This window comes from Equus asinus, chromosome 6 (assembly GCF_041296235.1).
Source record: "Equus asinus isolate D_3611 breed Donkey chromosome 6, EquAss-T2T_v2, whole genome shotgun sequence".
NCBI lineage: Eukaryota > Metazoa > Chordata > Mammalia > Perissodactyla > Equidae > Equus > Equus asinus.
This window is the reverse complement of record NC_091795.1, coordinates 89,263,485-89,288,434: the sequence shown is the minus strand read 5'-3', so window position 1 is coordinate 89,288,434 and position 24,950 is coordinate 89,263,485. Positions and strand designations below refer to the sequence as shown.

At 39.6% G+C, this 24,950-nt stretch overlaps 1 protein-coding gene across 9 annotated transcripts in view; it reads right to left on the bottom strand.

Annotated features, from left to right (window-relative positions):
- Positions 1-24,950, bottom strand: part of CYRIA (CYFIP related Rac1 interactor A) — a 101,108-nt gene that overhangs the window by 11,626 nt on the left and 64,532 nt on the right. For 6 of the 9 annotated variants that reach the window (XM_070512570.1, XM_044771975.2, XM_044771974.2 and 3 more), the window contains 7 exons: positions 19,815-19,894; positions 5,195-5,316; positions 3,886-3,991; positions 1,842-1,978; positions 1,295-1,372; positions 1,008-1,124; positions 838-917 (listed from right to left, as the gene is read on the bottom strand). In XM_070512570.1, the coding sequence (XP_070368671.1) occupies positions 838-917; positions 1,008-1,124; positions 1,295-1,372; positions 1,842-1,978; positions 3,886-3,991; positions 5,195-5,316; positions 19,815-19,884 (710 nt within the window). In that variant the 5' untranslated portion in view covers positions 19,885-19,894. Of the gene's footprint in view, positions 1-837; positions 918-1,007; positions 1,125-1,294; positions 1,373-1,841; positions 1,979-3,885; positions 3,992-5,113; positions 5,317-19,814; positions 21,353-24,950 lie in introns of all 9 variants that reach the window. The other 3 variants (XM_070512573.1, XM_070512572.1, XM_070512574.1) reach the window with 3 other exon arrangements.

Below are 24,950 nucleotides of genomic sequence, written 5' to 3'. Positions count from 1 at the left end.
GATTATCACTATTTGTGTCTTGGAATAAATCTTAGCTTTGGTATAAGGGAAATATTTGAAATTAAGGTCATCTTACATTTGAAAAGACCGCCAAATTTTATCAGGCACTCTTGACAAATTTAGCCCTCCCAAACACTCTGCAAAGTTGGTGGCATTATGGGGACTTCATCGGATGAGGAAACCAAGGGCCAAGGCAGGTCAGACCACTTGCCTATGGGCACAGAAGGGGCTATAGACCTAAGGAAAACCCTGACATCTGAGTGTGGATTTCCTCATTACCATGCTACCTCATCCTCAACAACCTCAACTATTTTTTACATCTAGCAACTAGTGTAAGTACAAAGAAACTGCTGAGAGAGAGAGAGAGAGAGAGATGTCCACCATCACTCTTGCAACAGCCTTACCACTTCTACTCTTGGTTCTAAAACTTCTCCCAAATCTCTTCTCCAATATATTGATAATAATACTCAGTCATTTAGCCCAATCTTCCATTTTGTCTTTCCACATCTTCCACAGCATCTTTGATTTGAGTCTTGATTCTGCCACCTAACAAGCTAAGCAACCTTTGGGAAGGTTAACCAGTCTGTTAACCTTCGGAACCTCAGTTTCTCCAGCTACAAAATGGGGATAAATATACCTATTACCTAGAGCTCTTTATGAAATTAATTCAGACAATATACATGTAAATTTGAATGCCCTGACCCAAATAGTAGATGTTATCATTGTCATTATCATCATCATATTAACAATCATCATCATTATCATCCTCATATTAAGATGAGTTCGCCGCTGTCTAGGCGAACTCTTGACCATGAGTACATCTCTGATTTAACTTACGGAGTTTCCAGCATGACTTTACAAACACTTGTCATTGTACTGAGGCAGTCTGTGGTGTTCTCTATTGGCAGAGTTTTGTTCTAAATGGGAGACACAAATATATGTTAGCTTTGCTAGCAGCTTTTACATGCAACTAAGAAAAAAACACTTTGTTGTTCAACTTAACTTACTTCGGAGACAAAGTGCATTGTGGCATTGCTAAGGGTTTTCAGCATTGGCGTGGCTTCTGCATAGAAGAGGGACATTCGATTGGCCATCTCATTATTGACTTCATTCTCAATGTCTAGCTGATGAAAATAAGAAGAAAAGACGCAGTTGATAAAGAGATGGTCAGAATCCCCAAACTCCGGAAATTGAATTACAAAGACTCTGTCTTCTCCCTGTGTCCTCCTCAGATGCAGAAATCAAAAGAGATATGGAGGATGGGTATATAGACCTAGGAGACCCAGGGACTCACATGCATGTTGTTGATGCGATTACGACTTATTGTCCTTCTGTAGTAGCTGAAGTCATTCTGAATAGCGGGGTTCCTCATCTGAAATTCAGAAGGAGGAAAGGTCACCTTCCAGCATCAGATGAGGGATAGGCGTTAGGAGACTAGACAGTAGATTTTGTAAATACCAGACTTCTCTTTGTTACACAAAAGGCAAAGCAACTTCTGGTTAAAAATAAGTACTCAGAGCTTCATTCTTTTAAAATATGCCCTGGTTTTGCTATAGGCTAGATTTCAGGCAAAGTGTATCCGTTCAATGAGGAACAGAGACTTGAAAAGATTTTTCTCTTATTGTATTTTGGCAGATTTTGAATTTCCAAGTACAAACCACCATCTTAAATCACTTTTATCACAAGGAATGCAAATGCTCACCACAATATGTGTCTCTGCAGGGAAGGAGTGACATTTTACTCATCTCCTTATTCTCCCACTTATAGCATTAGCAGAGTACATGCACACAGTAGGTACCCAGTTCAAGTTTGTTAAATTGTCAAAGCATATGCGGCCTAACCTTCAGCTCATCGAATCGAAGGGTAAAATGTAGAATTTCCGCAAACTCCTTTGCCAGGGCTTGCTCCCGCTCCAGGTGTTGGGTTGGCGTGTAGGGTGGACAGGTCAGAGATTCTAATAAACTCTGAAGAGCTTTTTCTGAAAGTCAAAGGGATAAAAATATATTTGAGGTGACACATAGAGATCCTTCAAAAAGCACAACTCTTAGAACCAGTTGACATTCTCAGAGATAAATTTCTTGGGTCTTTCTTCTCTACTGTCTTTCCCCATAACTGTGTGAGATATGCTGCTTATGGCTGAGGAAAAGACAGAGCCCTTCATGGCCAAACAAGCTAGCTCCACTGCAGAAGGCCCCCAGGGGCACACAGTTTTGTAAATGTCCTCCAAAGCTCAGCTGGAACCTCACATGCTCGGTAGTCCCAATTCTTAACCCTGTTAGAAAACCACTTTTATCACAAGGAATGCAAATGCTCACCACAATATGCGTCTCTGCAGGGAAGGAGTGACATATACACGTTTTTGGATCAAGTGCATGAGAAAGCCATTCATGATCCAGGATGAGATGAGGCAGTTGTGAACACACGGGTTAGATAACCTGTTTTGCAGGGGAAGACTTCTGGGCCCATTCTAGCTCTTCTCTGCATCTATACTCTAACCTAATCCCAAGAATATTTTTCTACAAACCCACTGCTATACCTACCTCCATTATTGTCCTTGAAACAGTCTCATTACTCCCTCTTGTCTGTTTCTAAACATTCCCTCCCGCTTTTCCTTCAATATATTCCTAATAGCACTGAGTCATTTAACCAACCCTCTAGAGCAGCGGTTGGCAAACTATGGCCCACTGTCAATTTTTGCAAGTAAATTTTTACTAAAACATAGCTACACTCATTCCTTTATGTATTGACTAAAGCTACTACTGTGCTATAATGGCAGAGTTGAGTAGTTGCAACAAAGACAGGGTGGCCCACAAGCCTAAAATATTTATTATCTGGCTCTTAATAGAAAAGTTTGCCAGCACCTGCTCTATGGTCCTTAAATGTCTTTCACAGCATCTTTACAAGGGCATCTCTAGCCTTTTCCATCTATGGAAATGCACTGTCTTCTGAGGCAGCTAGTTCTACCTTGACCTGCTCTGTCAGATGGATCTTTTTCCTTCTGTTGAGCTTAAACTTAGCTCCTCAGGATTCTGGTTCATTGGGTTTGGACATACACTTTGAGGAAACAGAGAAGTTAATCTCTCTTCAACTCGAGAGTCTTCAGAAGAGCTCTCTTCTTGAAAAACTGGTTCAGTTCATTCAACTACTCCCTTTGGGTCTCAGCTTCAAGTTTTCTTAACACCATGGTTATTACGCTCCTAAAGTATTTCAATTTCTCTATTTCGCTTAAAATGTGGCATCCATTAATGGCAAAAGTAGAGTAGAACATTACTACCCCCTTCATCATTCCAGATATATTATATTAACTAATGAAACCTCAGATGGCTTTACTGATGGGAGGAATGGTTATATCATCATGGTGCACACACTGAGCCTACTGTCAACCAGACTGGACTTTACTCTTGCTTCTACAAAGTCACCTTATACCTGTACAGGGTTTTTTTGTTTGTTTGTTTTTATTTTTCTAAAGCTTAAGGACAGCACGTTATGTTTGTTTTTCTTGTATTTTACTGTATTACATTTCTCACATGACTCTAGCCAACCAAGTTATTTTTGGGTTAGCAGGTAACCTGTGTCTTCCAGCTTCTCTATCTCTCAGAAATGTGCTCAGACCACAGCAAAACTGTTAAGAGTCGGACTTAAAAGACCAAAGTGACACCCACCATTAGAGACACCTTAACTGTGCCAATAACTTCAGGAGAAGAGACTTTGAAGTGGATTGAAAGAAATGAAAATGTTAGGTGTTGTTGTCCATGAGTGCCTCTTATAAGACACCCTGGATGGATGTAGGACATTTTCCAATGCACTGAGCTCTTCCCGCTACTTTCTCAAATGCCATAATGGAACTTGATACACAGGACACGAAAACTGTAAACACATACTCACCTAACCTTATTGAAAACTCATAAAATCTTTTTAGCCTCACGACCAGAGGACACACTGCATTCCAAGCTTTTTCTTGAAGTTGAATATCATTGGGATTTTGAATTGCCTACAAAAACATGATAGAATTGTTTAAAAAAATAAGCTCCACATCAAAATGCCATAAGATTGAGAAAGGATTTTAGTTAAAAAAATGCAATTTCTGATGTACTTTGCTAATGTGTATTTCTTAAATTGACATCAGTTCGTCGGACTGTCCTCCAACATGCTCAATTAGAATGGAGATTTTAGTACTTGAACATAATGCAAAGGACTCTACAATTAGATCCCGTGTCATCTTACTTGTTTCTCTTATCTTAAATGAAAAAAAAATGCACATCTAATTGGAAGCAATTCAGCCCTCCTCCCCCACCATTTGATTCTTCTAAAGCAGAGCCAGGGCTCATTAGGAAGCACAGATTCTGAGGATATTTTCTTGTCTCTCTAATGTATATTACATTCTTGCCAGTCTGCGATGTTACCTAAATTACCAATGGTGACCCCTAAGTACAAAAACAACTTCTCAATAGGCTACTACTTTGTTAGAAATGCTGTTTTGTTGATTTCAGCAGCTTGAGGATTTTGATATTAACGGTGTTTTTTTGAGAAGGACGATGGTAGTGGCAGCAGGGTGTGTGCGTGTGCGCATGTGTGCATGTGTTGATACTTCCACAAAACTAGACTATTTCAAATAAAAGGAGTGTGAAGTTTCTTGCCTTTAAGGCATTAAGTCTCAAAAGCCACACTGACAGTTCCTTTTTTGTTTTGCTTTTCATGCATTTATTTTTTCAATCTCATAAGTCATTTCAAGATGGCAGACCTGCAGGCTACTTAAAGCAAAATAGTTTATGGCTGTTATTTGTGATACAGGCGGAACCTGCCAAAATTATTACAAAATGTTGGAAAGTTCAGTAAGCCCAGATCTCATGACTCATATTCCAACTGTTGTTCATACTTTATATGTACGTTTCCCTTAAATGAAGTAATATACTGACAAATTATTTTTAAATGTGAGTCCTGTGATATCAAATATACGTCTGTGGAGAGAATGGCTAATGTTTTACATGGTCTACAGCACTGCATGCTCAGATTAATGTATTAGGATAAAAACGGTAATCCATATATTTATTTAAAGACACGTTACCCTCCTCGTTCTTCCTACTACTCTAGGAAATAATACTAGGGCTATTACTTAATCTTGCTGTGTGCGTGCATGTGTGGGTTTCCCTTCTCATCCAAGGGTGTTGTCAGCTCAGTATTATCATTGGCATACGTCTCGGATCTCTGGCCCCGCGCCCTTGTAAGCCTGTAGGTCTGCGAGGATGCTCTCGGAATCCTGGAGGACGGCGCTGATCTGGTTCCATATTTCCCTCTCTCCTTCTGTGGGCTGGGCATCTAAGAAGGGAAACCAAAAGACACAGAGGGTTTGTGTTTACGAGCAGCTTGGGAAGAGGATTGGCATTCAGTTCTACCTGCTAGACAAAGCTATTTTATTCCTGCAGGTTTAGTATTTACTCTTTAACACGCTAAGCTGCTAGGAAGTGAAAACTAACACAACTTTTGCCCATTAATCGGTTCACACAGTCACCAACTTTTCTACACACATTAAACCAAGCATGTTGGGATCACTGTAGGCAATCCTTTACTTATTTGTGTAGAACATATTTTTTGCACACCTACTATGTGCCAAGTTGATGTACTGGGTGATAGAAGAAATAAACATTGTCTTTTTGAGTCCACTTTTAACAGGAGAAGCTACTGTATATTTCTGTTATGACTGAAAATCTGTGAATCTGAGTATAGAAAAACCATCCCCCTTAAATTTCCATATTTAAAAAAGCTTAAAATATTAGGTAATTAACTAGCCATGACAGAGATGTATCTTTCTGGAACACAATGATATATAGAAGTCATTGTGACTTCTCTTTGAACATGAACTCAAGAAGTGCAGGGAGTCCATTTAAAAACACCTGTACTGCTCATCTTTGGTCTTGACTGTGAATGTTACGCACAAAAATAAGTGACACATTTAAGCTTACATAAATGAAGAATGTATCCTAACAGTCTCAGAAGCATCCCCTTAGCTCCTGGGTGAATTCCCACTTGATTACATTCCTATAGCCCATATAGGAATGTTCTTGTTCCCAGGAGCATTTCAGGGCAGTTGGTGGGTGGAAGTTGAGTGGTGGTAAGGAGTGGGCTTTATTTGTCTCACAATACCTGTACAATAGGCTACTTGCCTGGGCTGGTAAGAAGGCTAGTCTCCATCTAAAACAAAGGCACTGCTAACGGAGAAAGGGAGTACATATCACCTCTTCAAAATCTGCTTTCAAAAATCCAAGTCCAAAGGTACTGCATTCTCTCAGCAGACCTCACTAGTGAAAGGGTAGGCTAGAGTTATGCCTGGTTTAACACTTCCCAGATCAAATTCCAGTTTTGACTAACCTTGGTAGGAGCACAAAAGATTGATCCTGTGAAAAGTAGTAATCCATTAGTTTTACTCTGGGGTAGAAAAGACAGAATTCAAAAGATAGGTGATACCTAAGTGAGGCACTGACCATGCTGACTGGCCTTCAGAGATACTGAGCATCAGAGGAGGGATTGGGCCAGACTTAACTGCTCCTGCTTCAGTGACCTACACCAATCCAAGGCCAGACCCTTGAGAAATGATGCCCATGGGGACTTTTAGACCATTTTATTTCCCAGTCCTGCTAAGACCAAAGAAATGAGTAGAGTTACCTGGGAAATGAAGGGTAAAATTCATCAGCGTATGGTAATTCTCTTTAGAAAAAAATCAGAGGCCCTCACAGATCATCCAGAAACTTTGCAAACTATACCTGCTAGGAATGAGATGGATTTCAACTAAGGAAGGATGACGGACTATAGTTCATGTGCACCAGGGTTCAGAGAAGGAAAAGATGAGTGTGGTCTGGGATGAGTGGAAATCACTTAACACAGGGATGGGACTTGAGCTGGGCAGATGGAAGGCGAAGGGGGTGCATCCATGAAGGGCATGCAGAAGGCTTGGCAGCTGGTGAAGGCAAGGCTGGGCCTGGAGGAGGAAAGGGACCCGCCAGGTTAGAGGACAGAATTGAGCCTGGGAAGAAAAGGGGAAAAAGAAACCCCTCCTTTTCTACACTTCTACTGTTTCTCACAAACACTTGGTAAGTTTTTTCAGGTACAATGTTATTCACAATATTAACCACTTTATTTTTCATATTTTCCTGTTTACTCAAACTTTTCTCAAAGCGATATGGGTATCTTAAACAGAAACCTAAAACCCCACAAGCTAGGAAGCCTGTAATTGAGGAAAGCATTTCAATGGAACAGAATTCCAGGGTAATGCTGGCAATTTCCGAGTAAGAAGAAAGTCAAGGAAGAGAATATATGACAAACATGCAAAGAAAAGATCCTAGAAAACAAAGAAAAATCAAAAACTCATTCACTCAAATCCTTTCGCCCTTTGATGAGCGTACTGAAAAATCACAAACTAAACAAAGAGAATTTCCTAGAGAGAGATATATTTGAAGAGGAGGAAAAGAAAAAGAGCCTGTGGCCAAGATTCTGAGGGGTAAGTCTGTTTGAATATAATATAAAGTCGTATGCGAAGAAGAAGGCACCAGAAAAGGGAAGCCCCCTAACCTTGGCTGTCACAGGGCTCCACCTTAGCAAGTCACCACTTGATAAGTTTTAGACAAAACAGAATTACAGCTAAGTGGGCTAGAAGAGGAGTGCTGGAAAAACAAACCCAAAAACTCATCCTTTTGATGATTATGTAAACACAAAAGGAGAAAGATTTCAAAGTCAGTTTTTAAAAATAGAGGTCTTCCTTAAGTGCTTCAAAAATAAGATAGTTTCCGATAGAGTGGACTAAAAGTGGTACAGGCCATAGATAGGCGAGCGTCTCTCTCCATCCCAGGTGAAGTGACACTTTCTGATACAAATCAACACTGACATTTATGTGACCACAGAGTTGGATGAGTAACGTGGGGGTGGTGTCACTTCTTTCCCAGAGGCGGTCGAGTTGGGGGCTGTGGTGAATAGCTTCTATCACACAGTAACTCTCTCCTGGCAACTGGAAGGATCTGTGAAACAAGACCCTCAGTCCTGAGCCTCCGTCCCTGGGAAAATGTATCTTTTGGCAGATATCCTAGTGTCTTATTTGAAATGTTTCTCTTGTGGCCCCACATAGCAGGGGTGGGGTGGGAGAAATTCAATCCATCATTCCTTCTTTCATCCCGACTTAGAAATGTGTTGGCTCATTTTCTTCCATAATTTGTTAGTCTTATTACATACACTATTTTTTCCTCCTTCTTCCATCACGGAACTGAAGTCACCTCTCCTTCTAGCTAAAGATTAAGTCTTTGGTGCTGGCAGCATGGTAACTGCCTTCTGGGCCAGGGAGCTGTGAGATTCTCAGGAGACTCAAATCACTGGTGCCATCAACTTCCAAGGTGGAGAGTGCTGCCTGGGAGAAGCCCACATCTGTCTGTTTCTTTTTTCAAATGGGAAAATGACTGTGTAACCCTAAGTGACATCTGGCATTGGCCCATATGCTTATGGAAGTTCATGATTCATCCTACTTTGACCTCTCAGCTAAATGATCACACAGTCAGGACTAATTAATGAGAATCTGATCCATTAGACTGTAGGACTCTGGCCTTGTTTATTTCATTTACATTCTATCTCCAGGACCTAGCACAGTGCCTGGCATATAGTAGATGCTCAAGAAAAATTTGCTGACTCAATAGTTGAGTGAATGACTTAAATTATTTCTCACACTATGTTTTGTGATAGTTTTTCTGCTTGTCTTTGAATTCTGAGATTTTTGGAGACAGGGTCTGTATTCTTGTCCTCAGTGGCCCCATATGCTTTACCCAATGGAGACATTCAATAGATATGTCATGAATCAATAAAGAAATGAAGAAACTGACCAGGTTGTGAAGAACGTGAGTGTTGGGAAGCAGCAAAAGAAATGACGATCCTATTACTTCCAGAGCCTCTCCTCTGTCTCTTCTCCCTAAACGGCTTTTATACCGTTACATCTCTCACCATGAAGATATATGCATTTGCCTACAATCAAATTGGCTATCCACACCTTCATTAACACTTGTTTAAATCACCCATCATTTACCTATGGCCTCAATGTCTCCTCAGTGTAGCTAACACACTAATAAGATATTTGTTGAGTGAAAAATTGCACTTATGTTTAGCCTCCTGATCCTAAAGCTCTTATTTTAGTGTCTGGAATATTCCTTAAGAGGCTTTGGGGTCTATACTTTTGGTATTCTCTGTATTAAGATTCAGTTGGTAGCCATGTTTTTAATATTTATTGTGCCTTCAGATGTCAAGGACAGTGATCTTGAAAAAAGACCTTGAAGAATTAATGATTGAAAAGGTTACTATATTTATCAGCAACTTCCTAAAACATTTGCTGAGTGAACAGAAACTCTGAATTATGGGTTTTGTTTTTCTATTTTTAACACAAAGATTGAACTTTAGTCAAAGGTCCACACACACATATGCACACCAATAATATTACTGATGGAAATAGGTCCTTAGCTCCAGTAGCAGCGAGAGAATTCTTTGGTATCAGTGAATTCTTCTAAGAATCTCATTCTAAACTTCCAATCATCACCAATTATTTCATCAAAATGGAGGAGAATGGTTACATAAAGCTGGTCTGATTCTGTCTAACAATGAAGCTGTTAAAAAAAAAAATCCCTGTGATTTACACAGGCAATTTCAGAAACCAACACTTCTAGGAGCCCTGGAATGAGCCTATGGAGGCCATTCCCTGGGCAATGATTTAAACGCTGTTCTGGACTTGCGACTGTGGAAAACATGAAAATGTATCATATGCACTGTGACACTGAATACATACAACTCTTGTCGAGAACTTGCTGAATTCCAAGTGCCTAGAATTTTTTGATGGAAAAAATTCCCTCTTATCAATTAAGATAGTTAAACAGCAATCATTTTGTTTACAGGGAATCTATTCATCCTCCTTTGGCTCAAGTTGTTAGTGCCAGTGGGTATTCACTGTCAGCATTTTGATGTCAGCAGGTCAGGTGGAGGTTTCACTGTGAAGGACTATGGTATTTACTGAAAACAGAATGCTTGGCATTCCACGGTGGATGGAGAGGAAGGTGGCTATGTGCTTTGTTATTAGGAGGGAACATCTTTGTGGACATCCCCCAGGGCACGACAACAGGGCTCAAACCAGAGCAGGGCTGTCAAATCAAAGTGTTCTTATCTTTGTAAATCAGCCGAGGACCCACTCTGTCTTCACAAGCATCAGGAGGACACATACCTTCTCCTAACAACCTATTTAGGACTGTATGGAAAATCCGACAGGAAATCAAACAATCAACCAAAGACAATGTGAGTAGAAGACACGATTTATTTGGGGCTGTCTTTGGCTTTGAAGGAAGCCCTGGCATTTCCTCAATAGGATATATTCTTATCTGCACCCTCCCAGCTGTGGTATAAACACTGAAGAAAGGTACACCAAAAAGGATTTGCCAAAGCCATAGACTAAATCTATAGCTCTTCTTCCCCACCCGCTTCCTCCCTTCTCCATCCTTCTCCCCTTCAGGATAAACTAAGAAACATAAATATCTACTATTAACATTTGGGGATGTAAAATGGTAATGATTTATAGCAGAATCCTAACTGCTTACAGAAACAACATAAAATTGCAATGGTCCATTAGAAAACGTAAGTGTGACTGGGCTGACATAATTATTTGTACAGGAATATTAGTCATCCTATGCCAGAGCCCAGAACGCTTTCCCATGGAACAATCAGATGAGAGACTGCAAAGAGCAGGGAGGGTAAAAGTACTTGAAGGCTTGTCTACTTCACTCACATGCAGTGGGGTCCCTGTGATGTCATGAGGGGAAGGATGGAGTTTTTGGAAACCCAGGTCCTACTGCCACTTTTGACACTGACTGTATATTAGACCTCAGGGCAAACCAATTAATCTCTCTGGGCCTCAGACTAATTCTTGGTGAAAGGAGGGAAGCTAACAAGAGCCCTGTCTCCTCTCTGTATGGTCCTGTGGGGACTATGACCTGTAGGATTATAACGATGTTGACACAGATGAAAAGCACTTAAAAAGCAAAAGTGCTAGAAATTTAAGGAATCATTGTGAATGGATCCCTGAGTCGGCACAAATTCTTTCCCAAGTCTGCTCTGTTTGTTTGTTTGTTTCATTTATAAAGTGACCAAAAATATATCTTATTTTCCTCCTTTCTTCTCTCAAGATTATCTAGCCTCCTATGAATAGCCTTAGCAGATGTGAGGGTACCAGAGAACGAGAGGTGAAAGAAGAGTCAGTAGTGGCAAGAAGTGGTCTGTGTCAATAAAAAATCCCAGATGATTGGCTAATCTGACACTCGCCTTGTTTTAAAGAGTAGGAGTCTATAGCACTAATAGGTCAAGATATTTATAACCTTTCTGAAAGTACAATGGTTTGGAGGCGTTAGAATTTCCTTCTCAACTCCCCCACCCCCACAGTTATTGTTCTTAGCATTCCTATTATACGCATAAAGGTGAGTGTGTCTTATAAGAAAACCATTTCTCAGTTACTGTCTTCTAAGGAACATGTCTTCAGCCCAGCCTAGAACCTGTACGTTTTCTGGCTAGCCCATCATTTGCTCTCTGTTCTAACTATTACAGACTTCTTCTCTGTTACCTGTACTAATGTCTCTTCAATGTTCTTGCATCTTATCTCCTCGATAAAATTTATATACTCCTTGAAGAAGAGGTCATCTTCTTCTAATGTTCCTATATTTATGCACCCTATGTCATCTCTCCATGCCTCCCTGCCCTACTAAGACCCCATTCCCACTTCTGCTAGCCCTGCCTCACGCTACAATGGAGGAGATGCTCTGCATATAGTTACCGAATTAGCATCAATGAAAAGAAATCAAAGTTCCTAAGCTAATACTACATCCCCAGCCCTGCGCTGAACACTGGATAAGACACATAACGATAGAAACATATGACACCATACAAATCTTCTCCACAAAGAAGTTCTTCAGACTGAAGTAAAATGATACCAAAGAGACCTAGTTACATAAAAAGGAATGGAGAACACCAGAACAAGTAAATATAAAAGATCTATTGAAATCACACACACAAGCACACATTTAAAAGACTACTGAGAGTTTAAAATAAAAAAAGCCCAACACATTGCAATGAGGAGCTTATAGCATATGTAGAAGCAAAACATATAACAACAAGAGCACAAAGGTGAAAGGGTGGTGACTGGAAGTACACTGTGATAGGTTCTTAAATTCTTCATGGAGTAAAGAATACATTTTGAAGATAGATTGCAATAAATTAAAGATGTATATTACAATCTCTAAAGTAAGCAGTAAGAGGCATAACTAAAAAGTCAACAGAAAAGACAAAAGAAAATACCAAAAATTATTTGATTTAATCAAAAGGCAGGGCAATATTAAGAGAGAAACAAAAGGCAAATATCACAAATGGAAATCAACTCCAATACAAACATTAATTAATGTACCTACAACATCAAATGTAAATAGACTAAACACTCCAATGAAAAGGTAGATATTATCAGCTTGGATGAAAAAGCTAGAGCCAATTAAGTGTTGTTTACAAGAAACACTATAAACATGAAGGCACAGATAGGGTGGGGAAACGTACCATGCAAACATTAAGCATAAAAAAAGCTGTTATCGTCAAAATATGAAACACCTGGGGATATATTTAGCAAAAGATGTCCAAGACTTCAAGAAACTATAAAATATTGCTCAGCAAAATAAAAAAAAATCTAAATAAATGGAAAGATATACCATATTCATAGATAGGAAGAATCAATATTGTTTAGACGCCAATTCTCCCCAAATTGATTTATAGATTTAATGTAATTATAACCAATATCCCAGCAAGATTTTTTGTAGAAATTGAAAGCTGATTATAAAATTTATTTAGAAGTGTAAAGGAGCTAGAATAGTCAAACAATCTTGAAAAAGAACAAGAAAGTTGAAGGACTTACTCTTCTTGACTTTAAGACTTCTTATTTGTTATATTTTGGTATTAATTGGTGAAAAAGATCAATAAAGCAATGGGAGAGAATAGCAGGTCCAGAAGTAGCCCCATACATATTACAGCTAACTGATAAGGGCATTAAAGCAATTCACTTGTGTTAGAACAATTTTATATTACACACAAAAAATAAACCCAACACTTCTTTCACAATATGTACAAAAGTTAGTTCAGGATCGGTCACTGACCTAGATGTAAAGCTTAAAATTGTAAAACTTCCAGAAGGAAATATAGTAGAATATCTTTATGACCTTGGGATGGTCCAGGATTTCTTAAAGAGAATATACTATGGACTTAGTTTAAAAGAAAAAAATGATAAATTGCACTTTATCAAAATTTAAAACTTCTGTTTGTGAAAAGACATCATTAAGAAAATAAATAGGCAAGCCACTGACTGAGTGAAAATATTTGCAAGCTATATGTCACAAAAGACAGGTATTTAGAATACAGTAAGGAACTTCTACAACTTAGTAATGCAAAGAAAAAACAACCTAATAAAAGATGGGTCCAAGACTTGAGTAGACTACATTTCCAAAGAATGATAAGCAAATATCCAATAAGCACGTGGAAAGTGTTCAACATTATCGGTTATCATGGAAATGCAAATTAAAACTACAATGAGACACCATCCCACAACCACCAGAACAGCTAAAAGGAAAAAGATCGACAATACTAAATGCTGGAGAAGATGTGGAACACTTGGAGCTCCCCATATTGCTGGTAGGAATGTAAAATTGTACATCCCATTTGGAAAAGTTACATATAACTATCCTGTGACCTAGAAATTTCACTCTTAGGTATTTCTCCAAGAGGAATGATGTCCACAAAGATTCTACAAGAATGTTCACAGCAGGATTACTCACAGCAGCCAAAACCAGAAAACAGCCCAGGTGTTCATCAACAGGAGAATGAATACACAAACTGTTATACAAAAGAGGAGTACTCAGCAGAAAGGGGATGAAACTACTGGTACATGTCACAGCACGGTTGAATCTTGAAAACATAACGTTGAGTGACAAAAAGATACAAAAAGCACATACTGCACGATTCCATTTATATGAAGTTCAATAACTTACAGATTAGCTAAATTAATCTTTGAGATAGAAATCTGACCTGATCAGTAGTTGTTTCTGCAGGGTTGTGAGTGGGAGGTGGTGGGTTGACTGAGAAGGGTCATACTGGAACTTTCTGGAGTGATAGAAATATCCTGTTTCTTGACAGGGTGTGGCATTTATCAAAACTGATTGAAAACTACACTTAAGATCTGTGTATTTCAGTGCATGCAAATTATGCTTCAGTGAAAACAAATGAAATGAAAATAAATTTTAAAAAGTGGAATAATCAGGCAAAGAAGAGAAGTTGTCTAGTCTGGGCAAGTGGAAAGGTGTTAGCATTAACTAGAAGCAAGAAATTGGATTTTCCAAAGGAATTTTTTTTTAAAATAACAGCTTTATTGGATATAATTCACATTCCATACAATCCACCCATTTAAAGTGTACAATTCAATGATTTTTAGTATATTGCCAGTGTTGCGCAACCATCACCATAATGAGTTTTAGGACATTTTCTTTATCTCTCAAAAAACTTTATACCCATTAGCAATTGTTCCCTATTTCTCCTCAACCCCCTATGCCCCCCACCTAGACAACCACTAACCAAGCTTCTAACTCTATAGATTTGCCTATTCTAGGCAATTCATATCAATGGAATCATACAATATGTGTCTTTTTGTGACTGGCTTCTTTCACTTAGCATAATGTTTCAAGGTTTATCCATGTAATCAGTACCTCATTTCTTTTTATTGCTCAACAATATTGAATTGATACACATTTTATTTGCCATTCATGAGTTCTTGGGCATTAGAGTTGTTTCTACTTTTTGGCTATTATGAATAATACTACCATGAAACACCTCAGCGTTGGATTTTGGAACTCGAAAGGTTGTTTGGCCAGCTCCCCTGTCCCAAACACTAGGGTGGGCTAGTGCCTCCCTTGGATGTTAGTTAAATGTGGTTCCCAAACTGGCTGATCATCAGAAGCACCTGGGAAATGCAGGAAAAAGCATATTCTTGGGAATAGACCACTGAATCAAAATTTTGGGGTAAGGCTCTGACAACTACATTAAAAGAAGGTTAACCAGATGTTTCTAGTGATCATTTCGGTCTGGGAATCACTGGAATACTTCACTGCAAGGTTCACGTCTGCTGCCTGCTTTTGGTGCCCTAATGGGTGGATCTGATTGACCAGTTATGAGCAGACCTTCTGGCACACATCTTCCAATACACTGTCCCTAAAACCATCACTCATGAAAACCTAGGTAGCATTTTATTCCCCCCGCCAATCCTGTTTCCCAGCCTTCAAAGAGGAAATGGAGACGCGACAAGGAGGTGGAGAGAGAAAAAGAAAAAAAAAAAAAAAACAGTAGGATGAAAAAACAACAATGAAAAAGATGTTAAGTGGTTGTGTAGAAATGTGAGCTTAAAGTGTAGAACTCACTGCAATGGTCAAACAAGAATTTATATCAGAGCTACACAACTGGAAAACCTAAGGACAGATGTATCTAATTTTGTATTGTATTTTGACCCAGCTTAATTATATCTATTTGACCCAGTTCAATTATATTCCATCATGGACTTCAAAAAGAATATTCAGCGCTCAAAGTAGAGGTGCCAAATTCATTTAAGCTGTTGCTACATGCTGTTCAGCCTTCCTTCCTCCCTCCACTGCTTACTCCTTAACTCTTTGCCATCCAGCCTCTGTACTCAAAGCAATAAATCCTGAATCTGTCTTCCCAGTGGCTACTGGTAGTTGGGCAGCTCACTGCCCAATTCATCATCCTCTTTGCAAGCCTCATCCTTCTTGCCCATTCTGCAGCATTTGATTCCATTTATACTCCATCCTTCTTGAATTTCTGTGCTCTCTTGACTGCCTGGATCTAGCCTGTTCTCTTCTCTCTTTCACATGGCCTGCATCTGCTATTAAGACTTATTTGGTGTCCTGTGATCTGCGCTCAACACAGGGATAAGTGCTGGGTCACGAAACTAAGTGGGGCCCCAGCAGTCCTGCCATTGAGAATCTCAGTTTAGTAAGATGTCCTCCTTCCTCTTCAATGTAGGCTCTTTCCTGGATCCTCTAACTACTCGACCTCCCTTTAAGCATAGGCACACCTGAAGCTGCCATCTGCTCAGCTCTTTTCTGTGCTCTACTTTTCCCTCAGGGATTTCAGCTATTCTCTTTGGAGATGAGTCCCATTTATGGACCCCTGAGCTTCCATACCTGCTGTGGTTTAACCCAAGCCAGCCTTCTATTTCTTTTCAATAAGCATTTGGTGCTCTGTCTAAATTGGGCCTCTTGCTGTTCGTTAAACACGTCCTTCCTTTTCCTATCCCCAAGTTTCCATCTGTTGGAAAACTATTCTCCCCGTCTATGCCTGTGGAAAAACCACTCATTCTCTAAAATCCATTCCAAATGCCATCTCTTGCAAGAAGACTCTCCAAGTCCTTCTATAGCCTTCCATTTATAGAAACTAGATATATGCTGTTTTTCCCACTTTATTCCCATGTCATGCCATGCCTTTCTTAAGCCTCTTCTTTTATTTTGTCTTAAACTCTGTGCCTATATTGTGCTCCACGCTAGAATTCACTAGGCAATGACTGCTCTTGTTTAGCTCTGTCTCTCTGACAGTGCCTGGTTTACATGGATGCTCATACCCATACTCAACATACCGTTACTGTAGTGAGCCGAAATCTACAGACTCAAGGAAAAATCATGACCACCGCACTTCCCTTTCCTACCCTTCTAGTCCATCATCATGCTTTCTTGAAAATCATCTTTAGGAAATAGGATATGCAGAATCAAGAAACCAAAATTATTTTTTTCCATGAGACATCTTAGTTTGTAGATGACAAAGACATCCCTCTCTGGTCAGGAACAGAATGATGGCTGCAGCACTTTTAGGAAGCTGCTTGCAATGAGCACTTAACGGAAGAAAGCAAAGGGGAGGAAAGTCAAAGGGATCTGTCTTCCCACCTCCGTTTCCTAATCATTCCCTGTGTGACTTCAGCCCAGTTATTTATCTTCTCAGAGTCTCAGTGAAATAACATTTATGTTCTCCTTGGGATCAATGGGGAAACAAATAGGATTTTATATATTTTTATAAATTTATAGTTTTAAGATTTCCTTAAATATCATTGTTCTAGCCCTAGTAATGAGCCACTAGACATGGGAATTCAGTCCACACTTTCCTCTTAAAAAAATAATAGTATATCTACAAATAGAGTTTTGGTACTATAAACTATCACCAAAGTTTAAGATTTTTAAGTGTTCTCTTTCGCCAGCATGACGTCTCTTGAAATAAATGCTAAGAAAATGTCGAAAGTGCAAGACCGAGCAGATCAGAGCACTCTGGCTGTAGGAGAGAGGAAGAGATGGCCCTCTGCTAAGCGGTGGGGCTGGGGATGCCCTGAGGCATAAGCTCAGAATGCCGGTCTTCCAGAAAACAACAGTTGCACACCACTGCTTTAAATCCCTGCAGATTTTACTTTTATCACTTTAAAGGCTCTTAAAATTAGACTTGACAAAGAACTCAACAGTACTCTTTGTGGAAGCACGGAAAGCCAAGAATCCAAGAACAGCTAAACAGGCAAATGGGCGCCACCGAATCTGGCAAGCATTTGCGAGCAGTATGCCCAGGTGCATGTGGAATTTAGAGCTTCCAAAACAGAACAGGCATGTAACTCCCCTAGGTGTTATACGCTTCCCCAGTTTTGAGTGAATGGAGTATTTTACCACTATTTTGGCCTTTGTACATGCCAGAAGCCACAGTGTAAAATGCATGTGACAAGAAGTGGAAGGAATCAACTGAAAACGCAAGTAGTAAAATTAGGGTAGTGAGATAATAGGTAACGTATTTTTAAAAAATTCTTTAAAGTTATTAATCAACCTTCATCTTAACAACAACAAAGATATGTATATTGTAGAGGAGTAGCAAAAGTTACACCAGTAAAAACGCCCATTTCTTTTGAAGTATCAAATCAATCTGGTCTTGAGCTCCCAGCTGCATCCCTTACCAAATCCAATCAAACCCAGACAAACCCAGCCAAACCCAGCCAAACCCAACCAAATCCAGCCAAACCCAGCAAATCCAGCCAAACCCAACCAAATCCAGCCACACCCAGCCAAACCCAGCAAATCCAGCCAAACCCAATCAAACCCAGCCAAATCCAGCCAAACCCAGCCAAATCCAGCAAATCCAGCCAAATCCAACCAAACCCAGCCAAACCCAGCAAACCCAGCCAAACCCAGCAAATCCAGCCAAACCCAATCAAACCCAGCCAAACCAAGTCAAACCCAGCCAAACCCAACCAAATCCAGCCACACCCAGCCAAACCCAGCAAATCCAGCCAAACCCAATCAAACCCAGCCAAACCAAGTCAAACCCAACCAAACCCAACCAAACCCAGCCAAACCCAGCAAACCCAGCCAAACCCAGCAAATCCAGCCAAACCAAATCAAACCCAGCCAAACCCAGCCAAACTCAGCCAAACCCAACCAAACCCAGTCAACCCAGCCAAACCCAACCAAACCCAGCCAAACCCAGCAAACCCAGCCAAACCCAGCCAAACCTAACCAAACCCAGACAAACCCAACCAAACCCAGCCAAACCCAGCCAAATCCAACCAAAGCCAGCCAAACCCAGCCAAACGCAGCCAAACCCAAACAAACCCAGCCATATAACAAGAAGGAGAACAACAGAAAACTGAGTTAAATCAGAAGTGAGATATCTTTCATTGAATGTCATATAGATTAAATAGTTTTTTCAGAACACATGAATTTTGGGGACCACTTTCCCTTTTCAAGTAGCTATTTTAAATACACCAAAGATAGTGAAAAGATACATCTAGGGAGCCTTCACTTTTTGGTTTATTGCACCTTGGAAAGCTCTTCTAGCATTTACTTAGAAAATCTCTCCTAGAAGGTTTAATCTATATGTAAGAAAATTTCAACTATTATTTTTAATATAAACAAAATAGTTGAAAAATTAAAGCTTACAGCACATTAAAATTTGCAGCATACGGTGAATACTCTGGAAAATGACATTCAATTGTGCTTGGAATTGTAATTCAAAAAAGGGGAACACAGGAGTGAAGTTGATTAAACATGAATATGTAATTCATTTGTAAATATACTCAATCAAGAAAATAAACAAGGTAAAAATCTCTGTATTTCTTTAGTCGTGATTCATGAGCCATTTTATCTTTGAAAAAATTTTAAAATTTTTGGTAAAAGAAACATAACTTTTCAGATGAAAAGACTACACCTCAAAATGCTAAAATAGTTTTGTATAGTCAAATAACATATAAAGAACAGAAGAGATGACTCAACAAATAAATCATCTGGAAACCTCCTTTTTTCATATTATCACTTTTTCTTTCACATCTAGTGTTATTTGTTTTATATTCATCTGTGCAAATTACTATGTGTACTATTTCTCTTTGGAATATGACACAGTGTTTCATGAAAGTTATTAGTAAAATACATGGTGATGATTTATGCTGGGTCTACCAAAGCTGATCATTTCTAAAATGAAAGAAAACCACAGACACACTGAAAAGATTTTCAATTGAGTTTCTTAAAAAAAAAATAAGAAAAGAAAGAAGGAAAATAATCTTTGAAGACTCAGAAAGAAATGCACAGTGACATTTGGGTTTGGTTTAAGTATCATATAAAATCTTTATGTTAAAATTTCCCTATCAACAAGCTATAAAGAAAGTGAAAAGTTTTCATCATTATCTTCTAATTTTTGGAACTTACTTTCAAAATCCAGGAAAAAATGTGGATAGTTTTCGATTTCCCTGGTAAGGACTTTGAGCAGGTTTCCCATCCCAGCAAACCTAGGAGAGGTAACACAAAACCAAATACCATTAGCACCATAAAAAAATAGACTTCTTAAAGGGCTGAACATAGTGGATGAGCTTCCATAAATACCACTGGGCCCCCAGTAGCTACACCCAAAGACCAGACAGAGCAGCGACTCCTATCCTGGGAGATGACTAATAGCTTAGCCACTCATTCCTGAATCAGTGGCTGATAAATATCTCTGAGATTCTGGGTCTCTGAAACTTAGGGACATCTGGTCTAAACCATACAAAGTATGATAATGAGACAAATGTCATAAGCTCTCTCTGGAGAATACACTTGCATCCTGTGTCTCATTCACTGTAAAGAAAATTAACTGAAGAACACACTATTCAAAGAATCAGGTATTTTAGTTATAGGAAATTATAGAGTTTAGGTATATTCTACAAAGTGCCTCCTTTTCCCCTTCACTAATCCTCTGAATCCTTACAGTTAATGTTGCAACTCTGCTTTGTTTCGGCTCTACTGATGTGGGAATGTACCATGTTAATGGACAAGCACAACAGTGAGGCCATTATTAAAATATCTGTCCAGAAAGGTAAGTTTCTTAAAGTTCCTGAGGAAAAGAGTTTAGAAAACACACATTTATATCCCCAGGGACGCCTCTTGGTCTGTATAGGAGCCAAATTTCCTACAGGTGCAACTCGCAATCAAGTCAGAGGTTCTCTTAATTTGACATTTCAACGGTAACGAATTGGGGACTTCATGAAGTGTAAAAATGAAAAGGTATAATATCAAAAAAGTGATTCTCAATGAAATTGCAGTCTAATTGCACAGGTGAAGCAAATCAACAGAGAAAAACAAATTTGTTACATATTTGCAATCTCAACCTAAAAAAAAAATAGGGAAAACACAGTTATTATTTAAGTAAACCACACAATTTCTACTGCTCTCAGCTCTAGACAGTAAACTCTCTTCCCCAGGAGGTCATCGTCCATTCGTTCAGTCAGCACATATTTATAGAGTCGCAGCTCCCTGCTGGGTGTGCTCTTTGCAAGACACTTCTCTAATTCATGACTGAGACGCCTCAGTTGTGAGGGATCCACTTGAAAAAATCAGTGGACCAGTACAAGGGAAAGGCAGGGCTGCAATTTTCTATACACATCGCTTCCGACAATGTTTACGCCAATACGAGGAATTTTTTAAAATATGCCACTATAAGAAAGGTGTGGTGAGAGAAGAATGCACAAAAGGATGACTTTTGTGCGACACTGTGTAGCCAGCAGTTGCCTTAGGTGCAGAAGGTGGTGTAATCTAGTCTCCACAATCCTGCCCTGAGACAACACTCATTGAAGACGTCATCTGTGGGATAAGCCACCCATGTGAAGCTCAAAGACTGCTGAGGGAGGTCGATTTCAATTCCAGCTCTGTTTCCTGCTAGCTCCGTCATCCAGGGCAAGCTCCTTCAACTCTCAAAGCCTCAGTTTTCTCATCTGTAAAACGAATTTTTGAAATGTATCTATTTCATCAAGGATTGAGGGTTAATAATATAAAAATATAAAATGCTTAGCACAGCACTTGAAGTGCTCAAGCATGTTATGTGCTTTTACTATTGACAAGGATGATGATGGTAATTACCACCACCGTCATTATCATGATTATCATACTGCCTTCAAATATGTATTTAGGATTTTCCTATAGAAGATGGATTTAGACAGGCTGTATGTGGCTCTAGGGAAGAGAACTAAGATCATTGAGGACATAAGAAAGAGCTTCATTCAATGTCATGAAAAAGTTTCTAACCATTAGAATTGTCTGAATATTGAGTGATTTGCCTTGTGAAATAGGGCGCTTTCTGTCACTCATGGTTTTTAAGTAGAAATATGCTACATCAGTCCTCAAAAATATTGTAAAAATGAGCTGTGCGTTGGGCAGAAGGTTGGGCTAGATACTTTTTAGACTTCTTCCATCTTGAGGTATGTGACTATTTGGGCATGCATGCACATGTGCACACACATACCACACACATGCAGATACACCACACATACACACACACACACAAACACACAATGGAAGACAAATACCACGCTTCTCTCTTCCAAAAGATTCTTCTGTCATTCTTCTCTTCCTCCCTTGCCTTGAAGCACATTTCCTTTTAAGATATTTTTCAGCAAAGCCTGTTTGAGGTAGGTTCTCCCAAAATAAAATTCGGAACTGGTATGGTCCATCCCTGCCACTGGGCAACATCCATAAACCCTTCTGGGTCTCTCAGAAAGAATCTGTTTCCAGCTTAATGAACCATTCCAATTCCGATTCAGAGGCACTTCTTGTAGGAACATGATTGTACTGTTTAGTAGCAGCCCCTACTTTCATATAAAATGCCTTAATGGAAGTTAAATATTCTTAATTTCCCTAGTTTTGTGCTATTAATGTGTCACAAGACACCTGAATAGATTTAGCTTCCTCTGAAAATTCTGTCTCGTGCAGGATTTTACTGCCAAAGTATCTAGGTGAGAAATATGTCAAGCCTTTAAAATTATAACAGACTGAAAGGAATACACGTGGAAATACATCCAAATATTAGCTGGCTGTAGAATTCTCTCTCTTCAAAGGTTATTCAAGCTGGTTGGCTGATATGGTCAAATATTTTGGAACATGATTCTAACATCAACCAAGGTCAATTAAGAAACTCTTAGTATCCTAGATGTTTCACATTTCAAACGGGAACTGCCCAGAACAACAACTTCGGGACATTACTATAGTTTTAGGGGTCAAGTCCAGTCTTATGGAACCTAGAAAACATGCATTCCAACACAAGTAACTTGAATAAGTACAGAAATATTGCATCTCCTTCATGGCAAGAAGAGTTGATGCTTACTGCTTCCCTCCAAAATCAACAAGAATTCATAGAAGTATATTGTGGCTTAAGGTCTACAAAGTGAGTTAACATCACACAGATGATCACTGAGCAGAGGCCATGATTGTTTTCAATTGGAACCAGGGCTCTACTCAGAAGGCCACTCACCCATGGGGCTTCCACTACAGCCCCAGCCGTATTTCTCATGAAAGAGACTCTCCAACCTTTTCTAATAGCTCCTCAGTGCGTACAAAATACATTGTCATGCACCACGTTACTAGTGAGATGGCTTAATTAATTAACATGAAGATTATTTTAAAACATTTTATCTTGTTCAATAAAAGATTTTAAGATAAGTTATTATACACTAGTAGAGGATGCAAATACTTTCATAATAAAAGTGGAAGGGAGAGAAGAATAGAAGTATAACAGGAAGATGACGGTAGAGAGGCAAGTAGTAGATGAACCACAGGTCATCTAGGCCATAAAGTCTCCACATTGACTGGAGATGACTTATCAATTTGGACTGAACTTCCGAAAGCCAAAGCAAAGGAGAAAAAATGGTCGCTTTCAAGATTTGGTATCCAGAAAATAAAAACAAACGGGTTTTACTGAATCAGTACAGTTTTTTATGATTGGGAAAAAAAGAAAAGAAAAAAAGTAACTATGGCTAAGAGATAGTTGAGACAAAGAGAAATCTCCTCCGGCTAAGAGTGGGCTTAGAGAGAGGATGTCATGCTGAGGAGGAACTGAGTCTCAGAGCTCCCGTGGGTACAGCAGTGGTTTTGCAGCCAAATGGGTGGCAGAGCAGCCTGGTTGGCAGTCCAGGGCTGTACTTGGGAACGCTGCAAATCTGATTTCCAGGTTCTATTTGATGACTCCATGGCTACACTGCTAATGTTACCTGCTGCTGGGTCTGTCCCAAGGGATGCCAGCTACTTGTCACTCTTCCCTATGGTGTAGGAGCTTATGTCAGAGAGAATACATCAACCCAACAGGTGTTCTGAGCCCCTTAGGAGGACCTTAACCTGAGGACCTTAATCGGAGTCCCTTAAGATGGTGACGATTCTGATGATGATTCTTGGCAGTTTTTATAGGTAAAGAAGCTGCTTATGTAAGTTCAAGGATTAGGAAAGGTATCCCCAATAAGAAAGGAGGGGGAAGAGAACCAATTTGAAGAAGGGGAGAAGTAGAGTAAAAAACGCAGATGCAAAAGTACTCAAATATTAGAAACAGAAGACAAAGGAGGATAAGAGGGATTCCAGGCATAAAAGAGCTCAGGCAGTAATGTATAGAGCATGTTTATTACTCAAAACTAGTATGTTGTATCTATTGTAAAGTTTAGGCTTCCTTTAAACACACACACACCCACTCCCTTGGCATCTTCAGAGACCATCTTAAAGTGAGGCCTCCTTGGGACTTGATCCAGCTCCAGTGCGCACATGAGTGTTGTGAGATCTAAATTCATTCCTGTGGGGAGGGGCCAGCAAGGGCGCAGCAAGGGAAATACAAGGTCTTGGCTAGCAGATGGAGAGAAAGGAAAGGATACACCAGTTGGATAAGTACTCATGAAGGGATGGGCCTGCAAATACACTCTCTGACTCTTTTACTCGAGATATTTCCTGCTTTTGGAGAAGGGCATTGGAAAGGAGTCCTCTTTTCACTGGTGGCCACTGTGAATGGCCCTTGGCTCTTGGAGGCACCAGTCTTCCTCCATGGCTGGACTTCCCAGGACTGCTCCTTCTCCACCAAAGGGAAAGTATGTGGGCATCTGGGCCACTGGGTCTGTGGCATGATGGCTTTAGCTATTTGCTGAGCCTGTTTTCCCGCGGCTCTGCAAGCTGGAACTTACTGATAACGATTAAGACACAGGCTTGAGAATCTGAAGCACAGAAGAAGCCAAAATCACAATATGGCAAACTGATGTTCTCAAAAGATGTAGAGTGTAACTAGTAGATGGATGAGATCATAGAGAAAAGTTTGAAAGAGCTCCACAAATATAAACACATCTAATTCTCCCATTATTCTAGAGAAAGTAATTTTAGCTGAGTCTTGGGTTCCTCATCTGCACAACAGTCATGTAATAATATCTCCTCATGGGATTCTTGCAAGGACTAAATTAAATGAATGTAAAAGCACTGTGCATGCTGTAAAAATCTGTGCAAATATTAGCTATAATTACTCAACATTACAACTCATTTTACGGTTTAAGATATTCAGGGAATCAGAGAAAC